This window comes from Musca domestica, unplaced genomic scaffold (genome assembly GCF_030504385.1).
Source record: "Musca domestica strain aabys unplaced genomic scaffold, Musca_domestica.polishedcontigs.V.1.1 13, whole genome shotgun sequence".
NCBI lineage: Eukaryota > Metazoa > Arthropoda > Insecta > Diptera > Muscidae > Musca > Musca domestica.
In genome coordinates this window covers 15,792,117-15,810,799 of record NW_026712172.1, presented here as the reverse complement: position 1 = coordinate 15,810,799, position 18,683 = coordinate 15,792,117, and the positions used below count along the sequence as shown (strand labels likewise).

Genomic DNA, 18,683 nt, shown 5'->3' with positions numbered 1-18,683 from the left:
TAATGCAATACTTACTGAATTAGCTTTTGTTTTTCCAAGAAGCTCTGATAATTTCTCAACTTCACTGCCAGCAACAGCACCACCACCACCACCACCACAAGAAGCGGCCACATCACCACCAACACCCAACACCGAATTATAGTATTCATCAAATGGTAACAATTTGGCATCCACAGTTGATGCATTTGGAGTATTGTTGTTGCCGTTATTGTTGTTGTTGTTGTTGCTGTTGTTAGCATTTCGTTCTAGGGCATTAAAACGTAACGTTTCATCGACATAGCATTGTGAAGATGTGGGAGCAAAATATGTTCCCTTGGCTGGACCAATTACTACACTGTTTAAATCGACACTGTTCAAGCGTTCATAATACGACTGACCCTTAAGGAATACAGAGAAGAAAATAATACTATTTTCTTTTTTTTTTCAAATAAAATAAAACAAAAATTGAACTCACCTGTTTTGCAGAATCTGGTCCTTTACTTTGTAAGATTTTTTGTTGCTGTTGTATATCCATCATAGGTTCATCCATGTCAATTATAAAATCACCACCACTTGCGGCAAATGTCCAGTCAGCAGGGGTAGGGGCAGTGGCTGTGGCTGCGGCGGCAGCGGTTGCCGATGAAGTAGTATCACTTTTTGTTGTTGTATTTTCAATGGTCAATTTTGTTGGTGAATCAAAAATTGTTGTTGTATCTTCTGGACCACTTGCAGTCACTGTTGCAGCTAATGTATTATTTGTATTTGAAAATTCCTTAGTTTCCGACGATGTAGCAACGGGAACTGCCTTAGCCAAATTGAGTTTCTTTTCCTTTTTACCAGCTTTACCCGATGCAACTGCCGTAGATGTACCCTCCTGTTGCATAAATGCTAAATCATGTCCAACGCCAGCGCCAACACCACCACTCAGCTGATGTGTTACATTAACATTGCTGGGCAGGCTGCCGCCTTCACGTTGCCTCGACGATACAGACGACGAGTATTTCTTTTGTCGCGAATTGTGATTTTGTCGTCGTGTTCTGGGATTTCCCCCAATGCCGCCACCACCAAGCACCTGATCACAATCCAATAGCGATTCGTGCAAACCAATTTCGAAAAGATCTTGCAAGGATCCACCCTGCTTGAGATTATGGGGATGATGATGGCGATGGGACCGACTGTGATTATTGCTATGTGAATGTGAATTCTGATAATGATGATAATTGTTGGACGTTTTTGAACAGGACAAGTTGCGGGATCCACCTGTTGCTATTGCACGAAATGAATGGGATTGATCTTCATTTTCTGCTTTCTCAAGTAATTTCTAAAGGGAAAGAGAAATTGTTGTTAGTTTTTGAATGTAAATCGTTTAAATGGTTGGTTGGTTGGTTGGTTGGTTGGTTGGTTGTTTGTTTTGCTTACCAAGAAGGTTTCACTTTTGTTTTTTTTATCTCCTGGATTTTTATAGGTATAGGCTTCTTCTAATAATTCTCGGAGTTTATTATCATCCAAATCTTTTAGACGGCTTTCCTCCCATGATTCAGATAAAGAATCCTAAATAAAATAAAGAAACATAAACATTTCGATTATAGATAAATAAAAAAAACATTGGTAGAATAATTCCGGTGAATAATATCGCAAAGTACCGAATGTCGGGAGGTACCGTTATATATGGAGGCTTACGAAGACGTGGACCTGCACAAACAATTTTCTATCTTAGGCTGTAGTATCCATTACGAACTTAAAATATCAAATTTAAAACAATTCCGGTGATTAAAGTCGCTTAAAGTATCAAAACAATGAATAAACGGAGGTACCGTTATATTGAGAGGGGGGTTAGGGGCTATACCAAAATGTGGACCTACATGACCCATTTTCAATACCAATACCAGTCCTGCAGACATAATATACATTTGAGTAAAATTTTATCAAACTACTTCAATTCGTTCGGAAGCTAGAGTGATTTCCACAGACGGACGGACATAGCTAAATCGATATAGAATTTTATGCGTGGACCTATCAATTCTCTTCCAGAGAGTAAAGTACTCAGAATGAACTCCTTGTGTGGATTTTCAAATAATTTGATTGGAAAATGTGGCTAAAATGATCAAAATACCGAATATCGGGGGTACCGTTGTATGAGGGGCTATACGATATCGTGGACCTATATGAACAATTCTCTTCCAGAGAGTCTAATACTCAGAAAGAACTCCTTGTGTGGATTTTCAAACAATTCGATTGGAAATGTGGCGAAAATCATCAAAATACCGAATATCGGGGGTACCGTTGTATGAGGAGCTATACGATGTCGTGGACCTATATAAAAAAAATTCTCTTCCAGAGAGTCTAGTACTCAGAAAGAACTCCTTGTGTGGATTTTCAAACAATTCCATTGGAAAATGTGGCTAAAGTCATCAAAATACCGAATATCGGTGGGTACCTTTGTATGAGGGGCTATACGTGGACCTATATAAGCAATTCTCTGCCAAAGAGTAAAGTACTCAGAAAGATCTCTTTGTGTGGATTTTCAAACAATTTGATTGGAAAATGTGGCTAAAATTATCAAAATATCAAATATCCGGGGGTACTGTTGTATGAGGAGCTATACGATATCGTGGACTTATATAAACAATTCTCTGCCCGAGAGTAATATATTCAGAAAAAACTCTTTGTGTGGACTTTCAAACAATTCCATTGGAAAATGTGGCTAAAATCATCAAATCAATATCATCAATAGATTTTTTCCACCGGCTGATGAAGTATTTTCTGTAGCTGGTATTTCAATGCCTACTAATTTTCCACCATGGTACGGCGGATCATGGTGAGTACGCGATCCCTAGGTAATGGGGAAGTCGCCCCCACGGCCGGTTGGGGGTGGGAAAGAGTGGCGTTGGGGACGTTCGATAACAACAGAGGGATAGACGGACGAACGGAGAGGGCTAAATCGTCTTAGAATTTTACGCTGATCAAGAATATACACTGGTGGCCAAAACTAAAGCAACTGAACTTACGAGGAGAATGAATACCCTGTAACTTTTTTCAAATTTAAGAAAAAGCGAAAGTTTTTCTAGTTTTAAATTAGGCACTTTATTCACTTTAAAAAAAATTAAAACATAAAACCAAAATTAGTTTTTATATAAAAAATAATTTATGGTAAAGTCAATTAAACCGATTTTGGCGTGGACAAAACAAAAGCAACTCTATTGTACATTCATATGATCGCGGCAATTTCAGATGTTTTTACTGTTATATTTATAGCTTTTCGCTTCCTTCAACAATTTGAGAAGTTTTCTACAACAGCACGTGTTTGTTTCCGTTTTTTAAATACTGTTCAAAAATAGTTTAAAAATGGCTAGAAGCAAATACAGTACTTGAATAAAACAGCAAATTATCAGTGACTATGAAGACAAGCTATCACAGAAAATGATATCCGAGAAATATTTCATAAATATTTCTGCGATTTCTTGTATACTAAGTCAATTTTTTGAAACTGGATCAGTAGTAACAGTCTATAACGGATGAAGGCCGTGAAAAACTTCAGCACGTATTGATCAACAAATTGTGAGAGAAATAAAAAACAACAATTTAAGAGTTCAACTGGATTGGTGAGAGAGAGATCATTGGATTTGAGCTCATGATCCGTGCGTAGACGAGTGGTGGCAGCTGGTCTGCATGTCCGTAAGCCATCAAAAAAAGCCATTTATATCTGAAAAAATCGGAAAGCCAGGATGGCTTTCAGAAACGATAATATTAATCGGAATCCAGCACAATGGAAAAACATTTTATCCTGGGATGAGTCTACGTTTAATATTAAAGGCTCAGACATGAATAATTTTACGAGCCGCAGTGTGGCAAGGGTACAGTGAAATGAGGGAGGGACAAAAATTGTGTGGAACTTTTTTTCTTTCTGTGAACTTGGGCCTATCCATGAAATAAAGGAAGTTATGGATCGGTTTGTTTACAAAGATGTGTTAAAAATCACGATGTTCCCTTCCGCTGAGGAAAGTAGTTGGTTTTTTTTGGGCGTTTCAGCATGACAACGATCCCAAACATGCATCAAAACTTGCCAAAGATTTGTTGCGGTGGTCAAAAATCGGTGTTTTGTCATGGCCGGCACAATCATCTGACCTAAACCCCATAGAAAACCTTTGGAGTACCGTAGCAAGGAAGATCAAGCGAGATTCGGAAAGAAATAAACACAACATTTTCTAAAGAATTCAGGGTGCTTGGAAAAGCATACCCAAGGATCAAATTGAGCGTGTTATAGATTCAATGCCTGGTAGGGGTGCAGCTGCTATCAAAAATAATGGATGCTATCGACTACTAGCCAAAATTTAATTATTTCAAAATAAAAAATCAAAAAGTTGCTTTAGTTTTGACCAAGCAAAAATTGGGTCATTTTAGTTTTCCATATATTATTTTTCATTCAAAACTATTTTTGTGTTTTTATTTTTAGTCTTTTAAAAGTGAATTAAGTACCTCATTTAAAACTGGAAAAATAATTACGATTTGTTCATTTTTGTAGAAGTTACAGGGCATTTATTGTCTTTGCTATTTTAGTTGCTTTAGTTTTGGCCACCAGTGTATATACTTTGTTAGGTCTAAAATGATTATTTCAATGAGTTACAAACGGAATGCCGAACTTAATATACCCCCCTTCATACTTTGTATGGTAGAGGGCATGGTAGAAGAATATAGGTAGACGCATCGACACAGCTGCTGGGACAAAGAACCAGCCAACCAATTTTGGAATTGAAAATGTTGAATGAAAAATTATTTAAATTTGTTAAAATTGTTGAAAAACGCGAACTATAATAACCTCCGAATGACGTGGTATAAGAAAAAATATAAAAATCTACTTATATTTGAAAAAAACATTTAAAATTTTTTTGACATATCAACGCTCCCAAGCGTTAATGCATCTACCTGTATTCATCTGCCATGGTAGAGGGATTAAAAAGTTATTGAAAATGTTTGCCGAAAAATTATCTCTCGGATATTCATAAAACACTTTTCTACAGAATACTTGTATTTTAAATCGGCTACAGTTAATCACTTCTTTATATTATTTTCTTCAAAGAATGGAAATCTATATCAACATTTGTTCACTGAAAACTCCTCCAAAGCTACATATCTACCTGTATTTCTCTGCAATGGTAGAGGGTTTAAAAAGTTATTGAAAATGTTTGCCGAAAAATTAACTCTCAGAATTATTCATAAAACACTTTTCTACAGAATATTTGTATTTTAAATCGGCTATATTTAATCACTTCTTTATATTCTTTTCTTCAAAGATTGGAAATCTATGTCAACATTTGTTCACTGAAAACTCCTCCAAAGCTAAATATCCAATATCCCATCCATATCTTTTGAAAACACTGTACTATGTGAATATTTTCAGAGTATGGTATGTACGTGTATATAGGTATAACACACACTTGCGCTTTTTCGAATTATATTCAATTTTATCAAAACTTACCACACAAACTGTGTAAATGATAACACATAACTGATATAAGAATTATTTAATTTTTTTTCAACAAAAATATTTATGCAAAATTATGAGTTATTTTGGCTTTAATTTTTCACTTTAAAAGTAAAAAAGAACAAAATTATATTTTTGCTAAAGAACCGTTAATGTTAAGAGAAATTTAAGAGGTTGGAAGATAATCACGAAATGCTTCTTCAACACAGTATCAAGTTTTCCAGTTTCGATTTTTTTGTGTTCGCAATATAGATTGGGTAAGGTAATTAAATTATTTCCCAAAAAAAACAAAAAAAACACTAAAACGTTTGTGCCAAAAACACTAGTGCGCGCATAGATATAATATCCTTGATTGTTTTTGTGTTGTTTCCTTGAACTACGTGCGACGCTGAGACTTTTTAAAGCCAATCTCTTGGTATTTTTTTTAAAGGTAATTTAAAGAAAATTTTTTTTGTGTTCAAAATGAGTTGTAGTAGTCAAATGCAACATTCCAACTAATGAGTAACTTCTCCCTGCTGCTGGCTGTCTCTTCGCCTAACGGTATTCATATGCGGTTTTGCTTTGCTTTGCTCGACTTGGCTGTGTGTGGTATATTTTAAATTACAAATAGAATTTCTCTCCAATTCTCCAGTTTCGTTTTTGTCGTTTTTTATCGTTCATTTGTCATTTCATCATCACAGTATGAGTGAGAGAATATTGTGTTTTTGTTTCTTTTTTTTTCCTTAATTATATATAATTCATGTAAAAAAACAAATCAAAATTGCTAAAAGTGACTAAACAAATGACTGCAACAAAAATGACTTCCAAACAAATACTAAACGAAAAAGAAAAAAAGAAAGAAACAAAAATGAAGTCATTTGTGTTGCGAGTCAGTCAGACAGTCAGTCAGTCAGGTAGTCAGCCAAACAAACTAAAGACACTATTGCATACAAATAGGATGGGAGTTTGTCTTGATTATATCAATAATTTGTTATAAGTAGGCCTTTGTTTTTGTTTATTCGCAATCCTGGCGAAGCGATTCAACGAAAAACATTTAAAACGAAAAATAATAATAATTGAAAAGAGAGAGAGAGAGAGAGGGCAAATTAGTGACGGCACAATAATCGTTCGATATAAATAGTACATTTAAATAAAAATACCAACTACACTGCAAAGAAAAAATTATTTTACTCTGTTCCAGAACCGCAAGAGTCGAAAAAATAATATCGAAATATAGATAAAACAAGTTAGAAAGTATCAATCGGTTCTGCCGACAGATGTATACCCTCAGCCAATGTACGATTATTTAAAAATATTTTGACTTCTGTTATGATTATTCAAATGTTTAACCCCTTATGGAGTAGGTTCTAAAGGAATGGTCCAGTATTGACCATTTCATATCGGACCTTAATACATATGATATAAATATTATGACGTGCCAGATTTGGACTATATAAATATTGACATGGGCAATATTACAAGAAAGTCGCTGATTTGTTTCGCAAATTATGACAGATACAAGTATTGAAAATTGTGACCCTTTCTGAGTGAGGCACCAGAAGGGGTTCACAGATATATATCATCTGCACAACAGATATTTTATTAGCAAAAATGAGTAACATTTGAAGAGTGTTGAATTCTTATTTCGCTTTCTTTTTCAAAATCTTGAACCCTTGGCAGGCAAGTAGCAAAAGAAATGGTCCGATCTCTACCATCTTTGCAACAGATCTTGTGTTGATAGAAATATTGAGATGTACCAAGTCTGGAATGGAATCGGATGATAATTTCCCTTTTTTATGAGCTTCATAGATATTCAAAATTGTGAACCTTTGTGGGGGAGGTACAAGAAGGAGTGGACCGATATATCCCATCTTCACAAGAGATCTTGTGTTAGTAGAAATAATGGGGTGTGTAAAATATAAAGAGAACCTGATGCTTATTTCGCGTTTTATGACCTTCATGGATATTCAAAATTTTGACCCTTTGTATAATAGGTACCAGAAGGAATAGTCCGATCTCTACCGTTTTAATAACATATCCTCTGTTGATGGAAATATTAAGATGTGCCAAGTCTAAATGGAATCGGATGTTAATTTTGAGTTTTATGAGCTTAATGGATATTCAAAATTTCGACGTGTTGTGGGGGAGGTACCAGAAGGAGTGGACTGATGTTGTCCATCTTAACACCAGATTATAAGAATATTAGGATGTGTGAAATTTTAGGAAATCAGATTCTTACATCACATTTTATAAAAGTTATTCCAAATTTTGACCCTTTGTGGAGGAAGTACTTGACGGAGGTGACCGATATTCTCCATTTTCGAACCTAACCTAGCATTTAAGCAAATATTAGGATTTGCAAAGTAGGAGCAAAATCGGATTACTGCTTCCTGTGCAGAAAATATTTTTTTTGAAAATTTCGACCTTTTGTGTGGGAGGTACCAGAAGGAGCGGACCGATATATTCCATCTTACCTCCAGACGTTGGGTTGATAAAAATATTGGAATGTGTGAAATTTGTAGACAATCGGATTCTGACATCACCTTTTATTAGAGTTATAATTATTCAACATTTTGACCCTTTGTGGAGGAGGTACTTGATGTAGTTGACGGATATTGTCCATTTTTGCACCTGAACTAATACTGACGCAAATATTAAGATATGAAAAGTTGGAGGAAAATCGGATTATTGCTTCCTGTGCAGAAAATATTTTTTGAAAATTTCGACCTTTTGTGCGGGAGGTACCAGAAGGAGCGGACCGATATATTCCATTTTACCACCAGACGTGGGGTTGGTAAAAATATTGGGATGTGTGAAATTTGTAGATTTATTCAACATTTTGACCCTTTGTGTAGGAGGTACTTGATGGAGTGGACCGATATTGTCCATTTCGACCTTTTGTGGGGTTGGAACCAGAAGGAGTGGAGTGAACTCGGTCTAAGTTTGACAAAAATATTATGATGTACCAAGTTTGGATCAAATCGCATCAACCAGGCAGACAGACAGACCGATGGTCATCGCTAGATGGAACTCAAATGTCCTGAAACGGATTTGGTCCAAAGAGACCTTGGGTCTAAAACCGTTATTTCGATTAGGCACGTTTTGATCGTATGAAATAATATATACCCTCTCTAGCCATATGGCTGAGAGTATAAAAAAATGTAAAACTTATGGCGTTTGAATTTGTTGCAGTTTTTTATATTACCCTGTAGTAGTTGATATTGAAAAATGTTCTCCCGAAAAATATGTTTTTATCGATAAAATGTGAATTTGTGAATCGAAGTTGAGTTCTCTAAGACCCTAAACATTTATTAATTGAACTAAAGGAAGACTCCGCCGCATCAGAGTCGGCAAGTTCAAAAAGATTTTATGTAGGGGAAATTTGAAAGTGAGACCACTGAATTTGATGTTATTTTCCCATCATCTTTGTTTTTTTCCTACAAACTTATTCTACAAAGAAATGTTGTTATCGACCACCTTTCTACAAACAACGTTTATTTTCGCCATTTTTCCCATGAAGAATATTTATTTTCAAAAGAAAATTTTGTTATCACCCGCTTTGCTAGATGTTATGTCTAAATTTCCTTAAAAATAACTTCGTATGAAAGAAAGTTTTTAGTGCTATATTAAAAAAATCTATTAATTATAAATTACATATTAAAACCAGCTTCGCAGCCAACATTTAGATTTAAAAGTATTTTAAAATCCGAATGCTTTTCAAGTAGATCAACTTTTACTATGGAGCAACACTAAGTTTCTAACACCCAAGAGTGTTATAGAATTATAAGACTAACTACTACGAAGCATTGCTTGACACACAACGCAATATATCGATAAAATCGTGTTCGTTATTCGGAAAAAAATAATACAACAGCAAGCACAAAACTTTATTTTGACATTGCAATTACTATTTTGGTGTGATGACCTTTTATAGTTGTAAAACGCAGAAACGGCATGGAATACAGACAGCAGAGTCGATTATTTTCAACAACACGCAAGGTTAGAAAGAATAAAAACTAAGCCAAAAACATGTTTCTTTCAGATACTATTTGCAACATACGTTATATCGGTGTGTACATGTGCATTGGATTGTGTGTGTGCAAAACGTAGCTGTTGAAATCAAAATTTTCTATAAATGAATATTTCAAAAAAAAAAAAACAAGTAAAAAAGCTGTAAGCTCGGCCGGGCTGAACTTTGAATACCCTCCAACGCTTTGGAACGAATTTGGCAATTTTCAAAAAAAGTAATATCCGTTAAAAATTCGACGACGTGGACCGGCAACTTTTGTCATAAGCCATTACAATATTCAAATGCGAAACTTGAAACAAAAAGTCGGTGAATAATGTCGCTAAAATCATTAAAATACCGAATATCCGGAGGTACCGTTATATGGGGGCTATACGAAGACGTATACACAGACAATCTTCTGTCTTAGGCAGTAGTATCCAATACGAACTTCAAACAATTCCGGTGAATAATGTCGCTAAAATCATCAAAATACCGAATATCGGGAGTTACTGTTACATTGTGGCTGTACGAATACGTGGACCTGCACAGACAACTTTCTCTCATAGGCTGTATTATACATTACGAAATTCAAATATCAGATATGAAACAATTCCGGTGAATAATGTCGCTAAAATAATCAAAATACCGAATATAGGGAGGTACCGTTATACGGGGGCTATACCAAAACGGGGACCTACACAGACAATTTTCTGCCTTAGGTTGCAGTATCCATTACGAACTTCAAATACCAAATTTGCAACAATTCCGGTGAATAATGTCGCTAAAATAATCAAAATACCGAATATAGGGAGGTACCGTTATATGGGGGCTATACCAAAACGGGGACCTGCACAGACAATTTTCTGCCTTAGGTTGCAGTATCCATTACGAACTTCAAATACCAAATTTGCAACAATTCCGGTGAATAATGTCGCTAAAATTATCAAAATAACGAATTTCGGGAGGTGCGGTTATATGGGGGCTATATGAAGACGTGTACCTGCACTTAAAATTTTCTGTCATAGGCTGTAGTATCCGTTTTGAACTTTAAATACCAAATTTGAAACAATTCCGATGAATAATGTCGCTAAAATAATCAAAATACCGAAAATGGGAAGGTACCATTATATTGGGGCTATACAAAGACGTGGACCCGCACAGACAATTTTCTGTCATAGGCTATATTATTCATTACGAACGTCAAATACCAAATTTGAAACAATTCCGGTGAATAATGTCGCTTAAATCACCAAAATACCGAAAATAGGAATGTACGATTATATTGGGGCTACACCAAAACGTGGACCTACATGACCCATTTTCAATACCAAAAGTCCTGCAAACATAATATACATTTGAGTAGAATTTTAGCAACCTACTTCATTTTGTTTGGAAGCTAGAGTGATTTCCACAGACGGATAGGCGGATGGACATCGCTCGACATCAACATAGAATTTTATGCTTATCAAGAATATATACACTTTGTGGGGTCTAAAATGTATATTTCGAGGTGTTACAAACGGAATGACAAACTTAATATACCCTCCATACTATGGTGGAGGGTATTATAATAAAAACACACGATGATGTCTTACCTTTGTTTTAGTTTCATTGGTATTTTTGGTGTTCGTATCATCGGCTTTGCTAACAGAGTTTGCATTACAAACTGCCTGAGAAGGTGATGATGATGAGGACGATGCTGGTGGTGTTGAAGAAACCTCAGTTGTTGATGCTGAGGTGGATTCCCCTTTTTTGACCACTGCTGATTCGTTGCTGCCTGAAGATCCTTTTGTGGTATTACTGTTGGTTATTTGTTTTGTTGACTCTTTATCAGCTGTTGTTGCAGCAACATTACTGCTGTTGTTGGCTGTTAATGGTGACGATGTTGTTGTGGCGTTAGTGACAGCGCCTGTAACAGCTGATGTATTGGCCAGCGACATTGGATTTGACCCCTTGCCGGTTGCTGCTGCAGATGACTGGGACGACAATGAGTGGCTGTCCGATTTCTTTGCAAGGTCCTTATTGGTAATTTTGGAGTTTTTATTTGTCGGTGTATTTGTCGAAGGCGATTCCTTGCTGGTGGGTACCGGTGTAGGTGTGGTTCTAGTCGAGGTTGTTGTTGTAGTTATTTCACTTAATGTCGAACCGGCAATCGAAACAATGGGAGTATCAGGTATAATGGCTGCTGCCAACGATGAAACGGCCACGGCAACAACTACAGCAGCGTTTGGGGGCGTGGTGGCTGGCAGGTGACTACTTGCATTGACCGCAGCGGTAATGGCGTTAACAGTGGCGTCAAAGTTGGACGATGAAGACGAATTGTATGAAGAATTTGTTGATGACAGTGACAGTGTCGATTGTATTGATGATGGTGGCGATGATGATGATGATGCGTTGCTGGTGGTGGCTGCAGATGTGGTAGACGACAATATTGCTTTAGATGTGATCGACTTAATACTTTCATTGTTCATCTTTATGAACAGGAGACAAACGCGACGACAATGGCAATAACAACGACGACGATGACGTTGTCAACAGCAGCAGCGGTGGCAGCTTTGACACAGCGACAGCAGCAGTCTTTTCGTGCGATATTGCAACAACAAATGCCATTAAATTTATTTTCTTGTCAATTTCAATGAAACATACACCCGGACACCAGGCCAATCGGTTGCCATACACCCAATGGACTTTTCAAAAGAAAATTCTGCACCTATATTTGCAACGACCGGCAAAGTCGCTCAAAAGGAGTTGGCAGCCAAAAAAATACGTTTTCATAACAGACGCTGCAAAGAAAAACTTTTTTCTGCTTTCAGCGAACGACAATATGACTTGGTTTGGTTTGGTTTTGTTGCTCTGCTGACATACACACACACATACAATTCGCCTGCCTGCTATTTTCTTCTTCTTGGTCGAAAAAACGAATTCTTCCTTCGAAAGTCACATTTAGCTTTGTGCCTGGACAACAACGACGTAAAAAATTGGCGTAGCACACTTTGCTTATTGAATTTTATTTTTTGGTTGTTGTTTTTTTTTACAATTGACGATATTTTTGAAACATTTTTACTTGTTAGTTTTCTTGTCGCAACGTATTTAACATTTATTCTTTCACAGACGTCGTCTTCTCTTCTTTTTTTATTTTTTTATTTTTGAAACATTTTTACTTGTTAGTTTTCTTGTCGCAACGTATTTAACATTTATTCTTTCACAGACGTCGTCTTCTCTTCTTTTTTTTTTTTCTTTTCTTTTTTTGTGGTTTTGTCTATACACATTTATTACATAGCAGCTTCAATGCCATTTTTTCATTTTACATTTTCACATTGCTAGCAAACTGAAAACACAAAAAGATTTTAATTTAACCGCCGACAGAATGAATGCATGTTGGGTTTTGTCATTTATTCTTTCAATTTTTTGCACATGAAACCATCATGATGTTTTATTTTATTCTTATTTTTCTTCACATTTTTTGACTGGTGCTAAAGACTTGTCAAAAATTGCCATTCCTACTACTACTACTAATATTGCTGCTACCATTTTTACACAACTCTTAACGAAAAATTTGTCTGCACGGAGCAGAGACAGACAGAGAGAGAGACAAGTATAGGTGACATATATGCCGTGTTGCCAATGTTAATGGGTCATAACTAGATTTAACGTTTTTTGCACCATGTCACAAATTAGCGTTTTTTTTGTGAAACAAAAAACTGGTAAAACGGTTTGGAAGATTTTATAAATTGAATCTATTACATATATGCATTTTTTTATAATCATTTATAATGATTTTAATTATTTTTTAATAATTTTAATTATTATTTACAATTTTAAAGGGATTTTTTAATTTTCTAATATGAATGTATATACAACCAATAACAGAAACCAGTTTCGTAAAATCAGCATGAATTCCATAAAATAAGTAGGACAATAGAAAATGCAACGAATGTGATGACAGGCACTCATCTATTGAAGACATTGTATACCGCCAACAATACCAAGCAACTTGAGTACACAATAAGAACTACTTTGAATACGTTGGATAAACAAATTTATGAACACTAGTCTCGTAAAACAGCAACATCAACAGAAATGGTTCGAAAAGTAAAGAAGCGACTTGATCGAAACCCGCGTCGCAGCAATATTCAATTCGGCAAATGTTGAAAAATGAGCTCGGGGTAAAAGTATTAAAATTCCAAAACGTGCAGGAACTTACACCGCCATGGAAAGAAAATAAACTCAAAAGAGCTAAAGAGTAGCTTCGCTTGGCCGAAAGTGGTGAAGGGCCGAATTTGGTTTTCTCCGATAAAAAAAACAACTGCCAAAGAAGTCAGCTGAAAATGTGCACCTTCGGTTGCCCACCAGAACTCAAGCGCCGGCCATGGTGATGGTGTGGGCCGCCATGACAGCCGATGAATGGGCCAAAATACCGCAGAGCAAAATTCGGGCAGGGTGTGACGGTTTCATTAGCAGTTTGAAGGCCATAATTCATGCCAAAGGTGACCAATTCGAACAAATCCAAACTTATTCTAAAACTTTATGATATTTCCGACATTTTTTGCTTTCATTCAATAAAATTTAAAAAAAATTTAAAAATTGTGGCGTCTGACTTTGTTGCAGTTTGTTTTATCTCACCATGTACTTGCAATTTGTGCTATATAATGACATGTTTCATGACACCTTTTTGCAAGATTTACCTTTATGATTTCTTTATGAAAATTTCTTTGAGGTATATGGAAAGGAATTGACAATTTAATTTCAATTAAAAGTACTATAGTATCCTATCCTTTCCTATATCCCGTGGTTTCCTGTTAAAATTGCAAAGCAAGAAAAGTTATATTCAAATATAAGCGTTTTTACCAAGCTTATGCTTGGCAACACTGTTTGTGCAAATATTTGCAGGGTTGTACCAAAATGGCAAGATGATACAATACTTGATCAAATAGATTTATGTTGTTGTTGTCGTTTTCAGAAGGTAGTAAAAATTTTTAATAATAAATATAGAATATTTTTTTGTCTGCATTTCTCTAAAAAATGGACTAATTTAACACTTTTTTTTCCTGATATCATATGTTTATGTTTAACATTTATTCTATTTTTCTAAGAACATTCACAAATATGTTTTTATTTATTTATAAGAAATACAATCATTGAATTTTGTGTGAAGAAGACACTACTGACCCTGTTGCTACATGTCTGTCCCAATTTTTTCTTACAATTTTTTCATACATATGTCAAACTTCAATTCACAGCCACTGTCATTGTTGTATCAAATTACAAAAATTGTAGGCACAATTTTTTTGGGGATGATATTGTTCTGTTTGCTCCTTTCCCATAAGTCACTTCAGTATGTAAACATATACTTTTTATTACATTATCTGAACAAATAAAAACATTTGCACAATGCGAAACCGATTTACGTCGCATACCGAGACGATAGTCAACCAAATCGAAATTGTAGTTCATCTATTTTTATCGATAGATATTAATCAAATATTTATTTTTATTAATAAAACACACATTCACTTTTTTATAAATGGTCAATAATAATGCTGTCGCACTCTAACAACCACCGAAAACACGTCATTATTAATTCTTTCATTAGCAGTACTGGCTTACATTTTTTTTTTTGCTTTTGCTCCACTATGAAAAAAAAAACACCACATTGACAATTCGCTTTGAAATTTTATTTAATTTTGTTTTCGTATATCTATAATTTTTCTGTTTCGTATTTATTCTCATGCACAGTGCCTATTTTTATTTATGATTTCCACAATTTAATTCGTTTTCTGTTCTGATTTTCTTTTTGAATTCATTAGCAATTTTGTTCTTTGCACACATCTTTTTCACTACATATCGTTATTATCCGAACAACTCGACTTTTCACAAAAGTTAGTTGAAAATATTTACAATTTTTGTCGCCACTTTGTGTATATGTTTTATTATAATCCGTCCACGCTGCTTTTTGCTATTTTTATGTCAGTTTATGGCTCATAAATCAGTTTTTTCTTCAGCTTCATTTCATTTTCATTTCATTTCATTTATTTACCTTACAAAGAAATATAAATAAGCCCACAGGGCCCATAACTTATATTATCTATCTACAATACCCTAACATAATACAAATTGAATGATTAATTCAAACTTAACAAATAACATATTAAACCTAATAATTTATCTTAATAATTCACGAGAAGCTCGAACCCTACACCTCGATTCACCATCACCAACTAAACAATAGTCTAGTAGAGCAGTGAAAAAGTGTAGCAGAAACGAGCTAAAAATAAGAGATAACTATTTTATTACTCACAAAACAGAGTATAAATAGTAACTCACATTATACCCTACAAATAAAATTAAGAAGATAATATAGTGGCTCCCCAGCCCAAACAAAAAGAAAAGCAAAAAGAAAGACCCATAATAAACCGACGCAACCACTACAAAAACATAGCCTACATATTTAGGCGAAGGTATTCAATTACTTTAACCCTAAACAGATAATTGGTATGGGCAAAAGTACGTAAGGCCAAAGGAAGCTGATTCCACAATCTCACCGCCCTAACCACAAATGATCTCTCACCAATGGAGGACGAAAACCTTGGACACAACAATTGAGGATTTCGAGATGATCTACAAAACAAAAAGTTGTCACGAAGAGGACAGTCAAAATTGCACATAACACTGTAATGAAATTGAAGAATACGAAGATCAACGTAGCTGCTAAATGGCAATCCCAGGAGATCATTAACAAAACAAGAAACATGATCACCACGACGCAAGCCATACACATAACGAACAATCGAATTTACCGCCCTACGGATACGTTGCATTTGAGAAGAAGTAGTACCGGAGACTACCTCTAGACAATAATTTACCTGCGATAGCAGCAAGGATACAACCACTCTCTTCCTAACATGACAAGGCAAATAAGCATTAAGACAATACAGCCTCCGCAGCTGAAACCTTATACGACAAAGCAAGGAATCAATGTGTCTCTTAAAGTCCAACTTCCGATCAATTATAACACCAAGACATTTCATTTCATCAACAAATTTCACTAACACAGAACCCACAGTAATATTAAGAGAACCACCATTACCATGATCATTGAACAGCATAGCTTTAGTTTTATTCCAATTAATCATAAGGCCATTTAGCGAAATCCACGACGAAAGAGACAAAACAATAGAATTAACCAACCCTTCCAACCCAGCAATATCAGCCTCTCTGAAGAAAACATGAATATCATCTGCATACAAAAACAGACAACACCTGTCATCAACAACTGAGTGCACAATGTCATTAATGAACATAATAAATAACAACGGTCCCAGTACAGAACCTTGCGGGACTCCACATTGGACACTACAAACTTCAGACGAAACACCCAAATGAACAACAAACTGAGACCTACCTTCCAAATATGAAGCCATTAAACGACACGCAGAAGATGAAAAACCAAACTTAAACCTCAGCTTGTCAAGTAAAAGGGAATGGTTTATCGAATCAAAAGCCTTTGACAAGTCAAGGCCCAATAATAACCCAACATCAGATGAATTAAATACATCTCTGATCATGTCAGTAAGATATAATAAGTGCGTGGTCGTACTACATCGCCGCCGAAAACCAAACTGAGAACTACTCAATAGCCTACGATCATCAAGGAAGTCAACAATCGCTTCTTTAATAATATGCTCAACGATTTTTGACATAGCAGGTAGAATGCTAATGGGACGCAGATTCGGCAAATCAAATGATTCACCAGTTTTCGGCACAGGAACAATTCGTGCAACCTTCCACGCCCGAGGAAAAGTAGATGTCATAAAAATCGAGTTAACAAAATGCAGGAAATGACAGGAAATGTATGGAAATATAAGTTTAAAAAACTTTACTGGCACGCCATCAACCCCCACAGCTCCCGACTTAACTTTATTTAATGACCTTACAACATCAGAATAAAATATGCAATAAAACCGAAAAACATCATCTCCCACATGACCCTCACTATAAAGAGACTGACCACGCTCACCCACAAAACCAGGATTCCCACTGGAAAAATAATGATTAGCAGCATTGACATCAATTGGTGGAGCTTCATTATCACTACCCAAAACACCAAACGACTTTAGAGATTTCCACAGCTGATTATTATTCATACGACCAAAGAGATCATTATAGTACTTACGCCTCTCATTCCTCATCACAGCCTTACAACGATTCCTATACATACAATATATTATTCTATTACCCTCCATAGGTCGCTTGCGCCACTCAAAGTACGCAAGATCTCTAAACATCCGTGCCGATTTTACCACATCAGATTCCAACCATGCATCATTCCTGGGGTTGACCTTACGAACAGAAACAGGAACGAAAGACAATAGCGCGTTAAACAACAAATCAAATAGTGAAAGTTGACAATTCACATCAGAAGTGGAATATAAGGGGTTGAAGTCAAAATCGGATATGAAATTTAAAATGCCCAACCAATCCGCTCGGCCAAAGTTACGATACTCAATAAATCTCTCCTCTGAAAATACAGGCAGGTTAAGCGAACCAAAAACAAAGGCATGGTGCGATATACCAGGACATCGACCCTGAGATGAGAAACCCAAGGACAAATTATCACTAGTAAGGCAAAAATCAATTAACGAGGTAGAGTTATGGGCCAAATCATAATGGGTAGGTTTCATGTTATGCACAATAGTTAGCCCCAATGATCTGCATAATCCTCTCATCGAAACAGAGTTCGAAGACACAAATAAATTACAGTTAAAATCGCCAAGGACAATGATATTAGAGAAGCGATCAAACAAACTCTCATGTACATCACAGAAAGACTGAACATCGCCATGGGGAAGATATACTACCGCCACAAGCAAAACCAATGCCCCAATATTCAACTCAACACACACCGACTCACAAACACCAAAATTATTTGAGCGAAAAACTACCTTATAAGGAATGCCACTACCAATATAGAGACATACCCCACCACCAACACGACCAACACGATCACTCCGCACCAGCTTATATCCTGGAACAACCAACGATTTCGATGAGACTGCAGAATTAAGCCAAGATTCAGTGACACCAAAAATGCTGATACCACTACCAACCAGCAAGGATCGAAGTATTTTTCAACACAGATTCATTTTTATGCTTGACTAGGGTTCTATAGTTCGTTTTTAGGACTAATCGAACAATTTTAAATAATCACAAGAGGTAATAATCGAATACGATATG

The 18,683-nt window shown here is 35.8% G+C and overlaps 1 protein-coding gene across 7 annotated transcripts in view; it reads right to left on the bottom strand.

Annotated features, from left to right (window-relative positions):
- LOC101893119 (probable serine/threonine-protein kinase DDB_G0282963) overlaps positions 1 to 17,979 on the bottom strand; it is a 28,008-nt gene extending 10,029 nt beyond the window's left edge. Inside the window, exons 1-5 of one of the 7 annotated variants that reach the window (XM_059118660.1) lie at positions 15,348 to 17,979; positions 11,045 to 12,777; positions 1,399 to 1,530; positions 455 to 1,300; positions 16 to 378 (exon numbers count right to left, since the gene is read on the bottom strand). In XM_059118660.1, coding sequence (XP_058974643.1) covers positions 16 to 378; positions 455 to 1,300; positions 1,399 to 1,530; positions 11,045 to 11,920 — 2,217 coding nt within the window. In that variant the 5' untranslated portion in view covers positions 11,921 to 12,777; positions 15,348 to 17,979. Of the gene's footprint in view, positions 1 to 15; positions 379 to 454; positions 1,301 to 1,398; positions 1,531 to 11,044; positions 13,021 to 14,618; positions 14,805 to 15,347 lie in introns of those variants that run through there. The other 6 variants (XM_059118661.1, XM_059118659.1, XM_059118658.1 and 3 more) reach the window with 6 other exon arrangements.
- Positions 17,980 to 18,683: the final 704 nt, after the last annotated feature.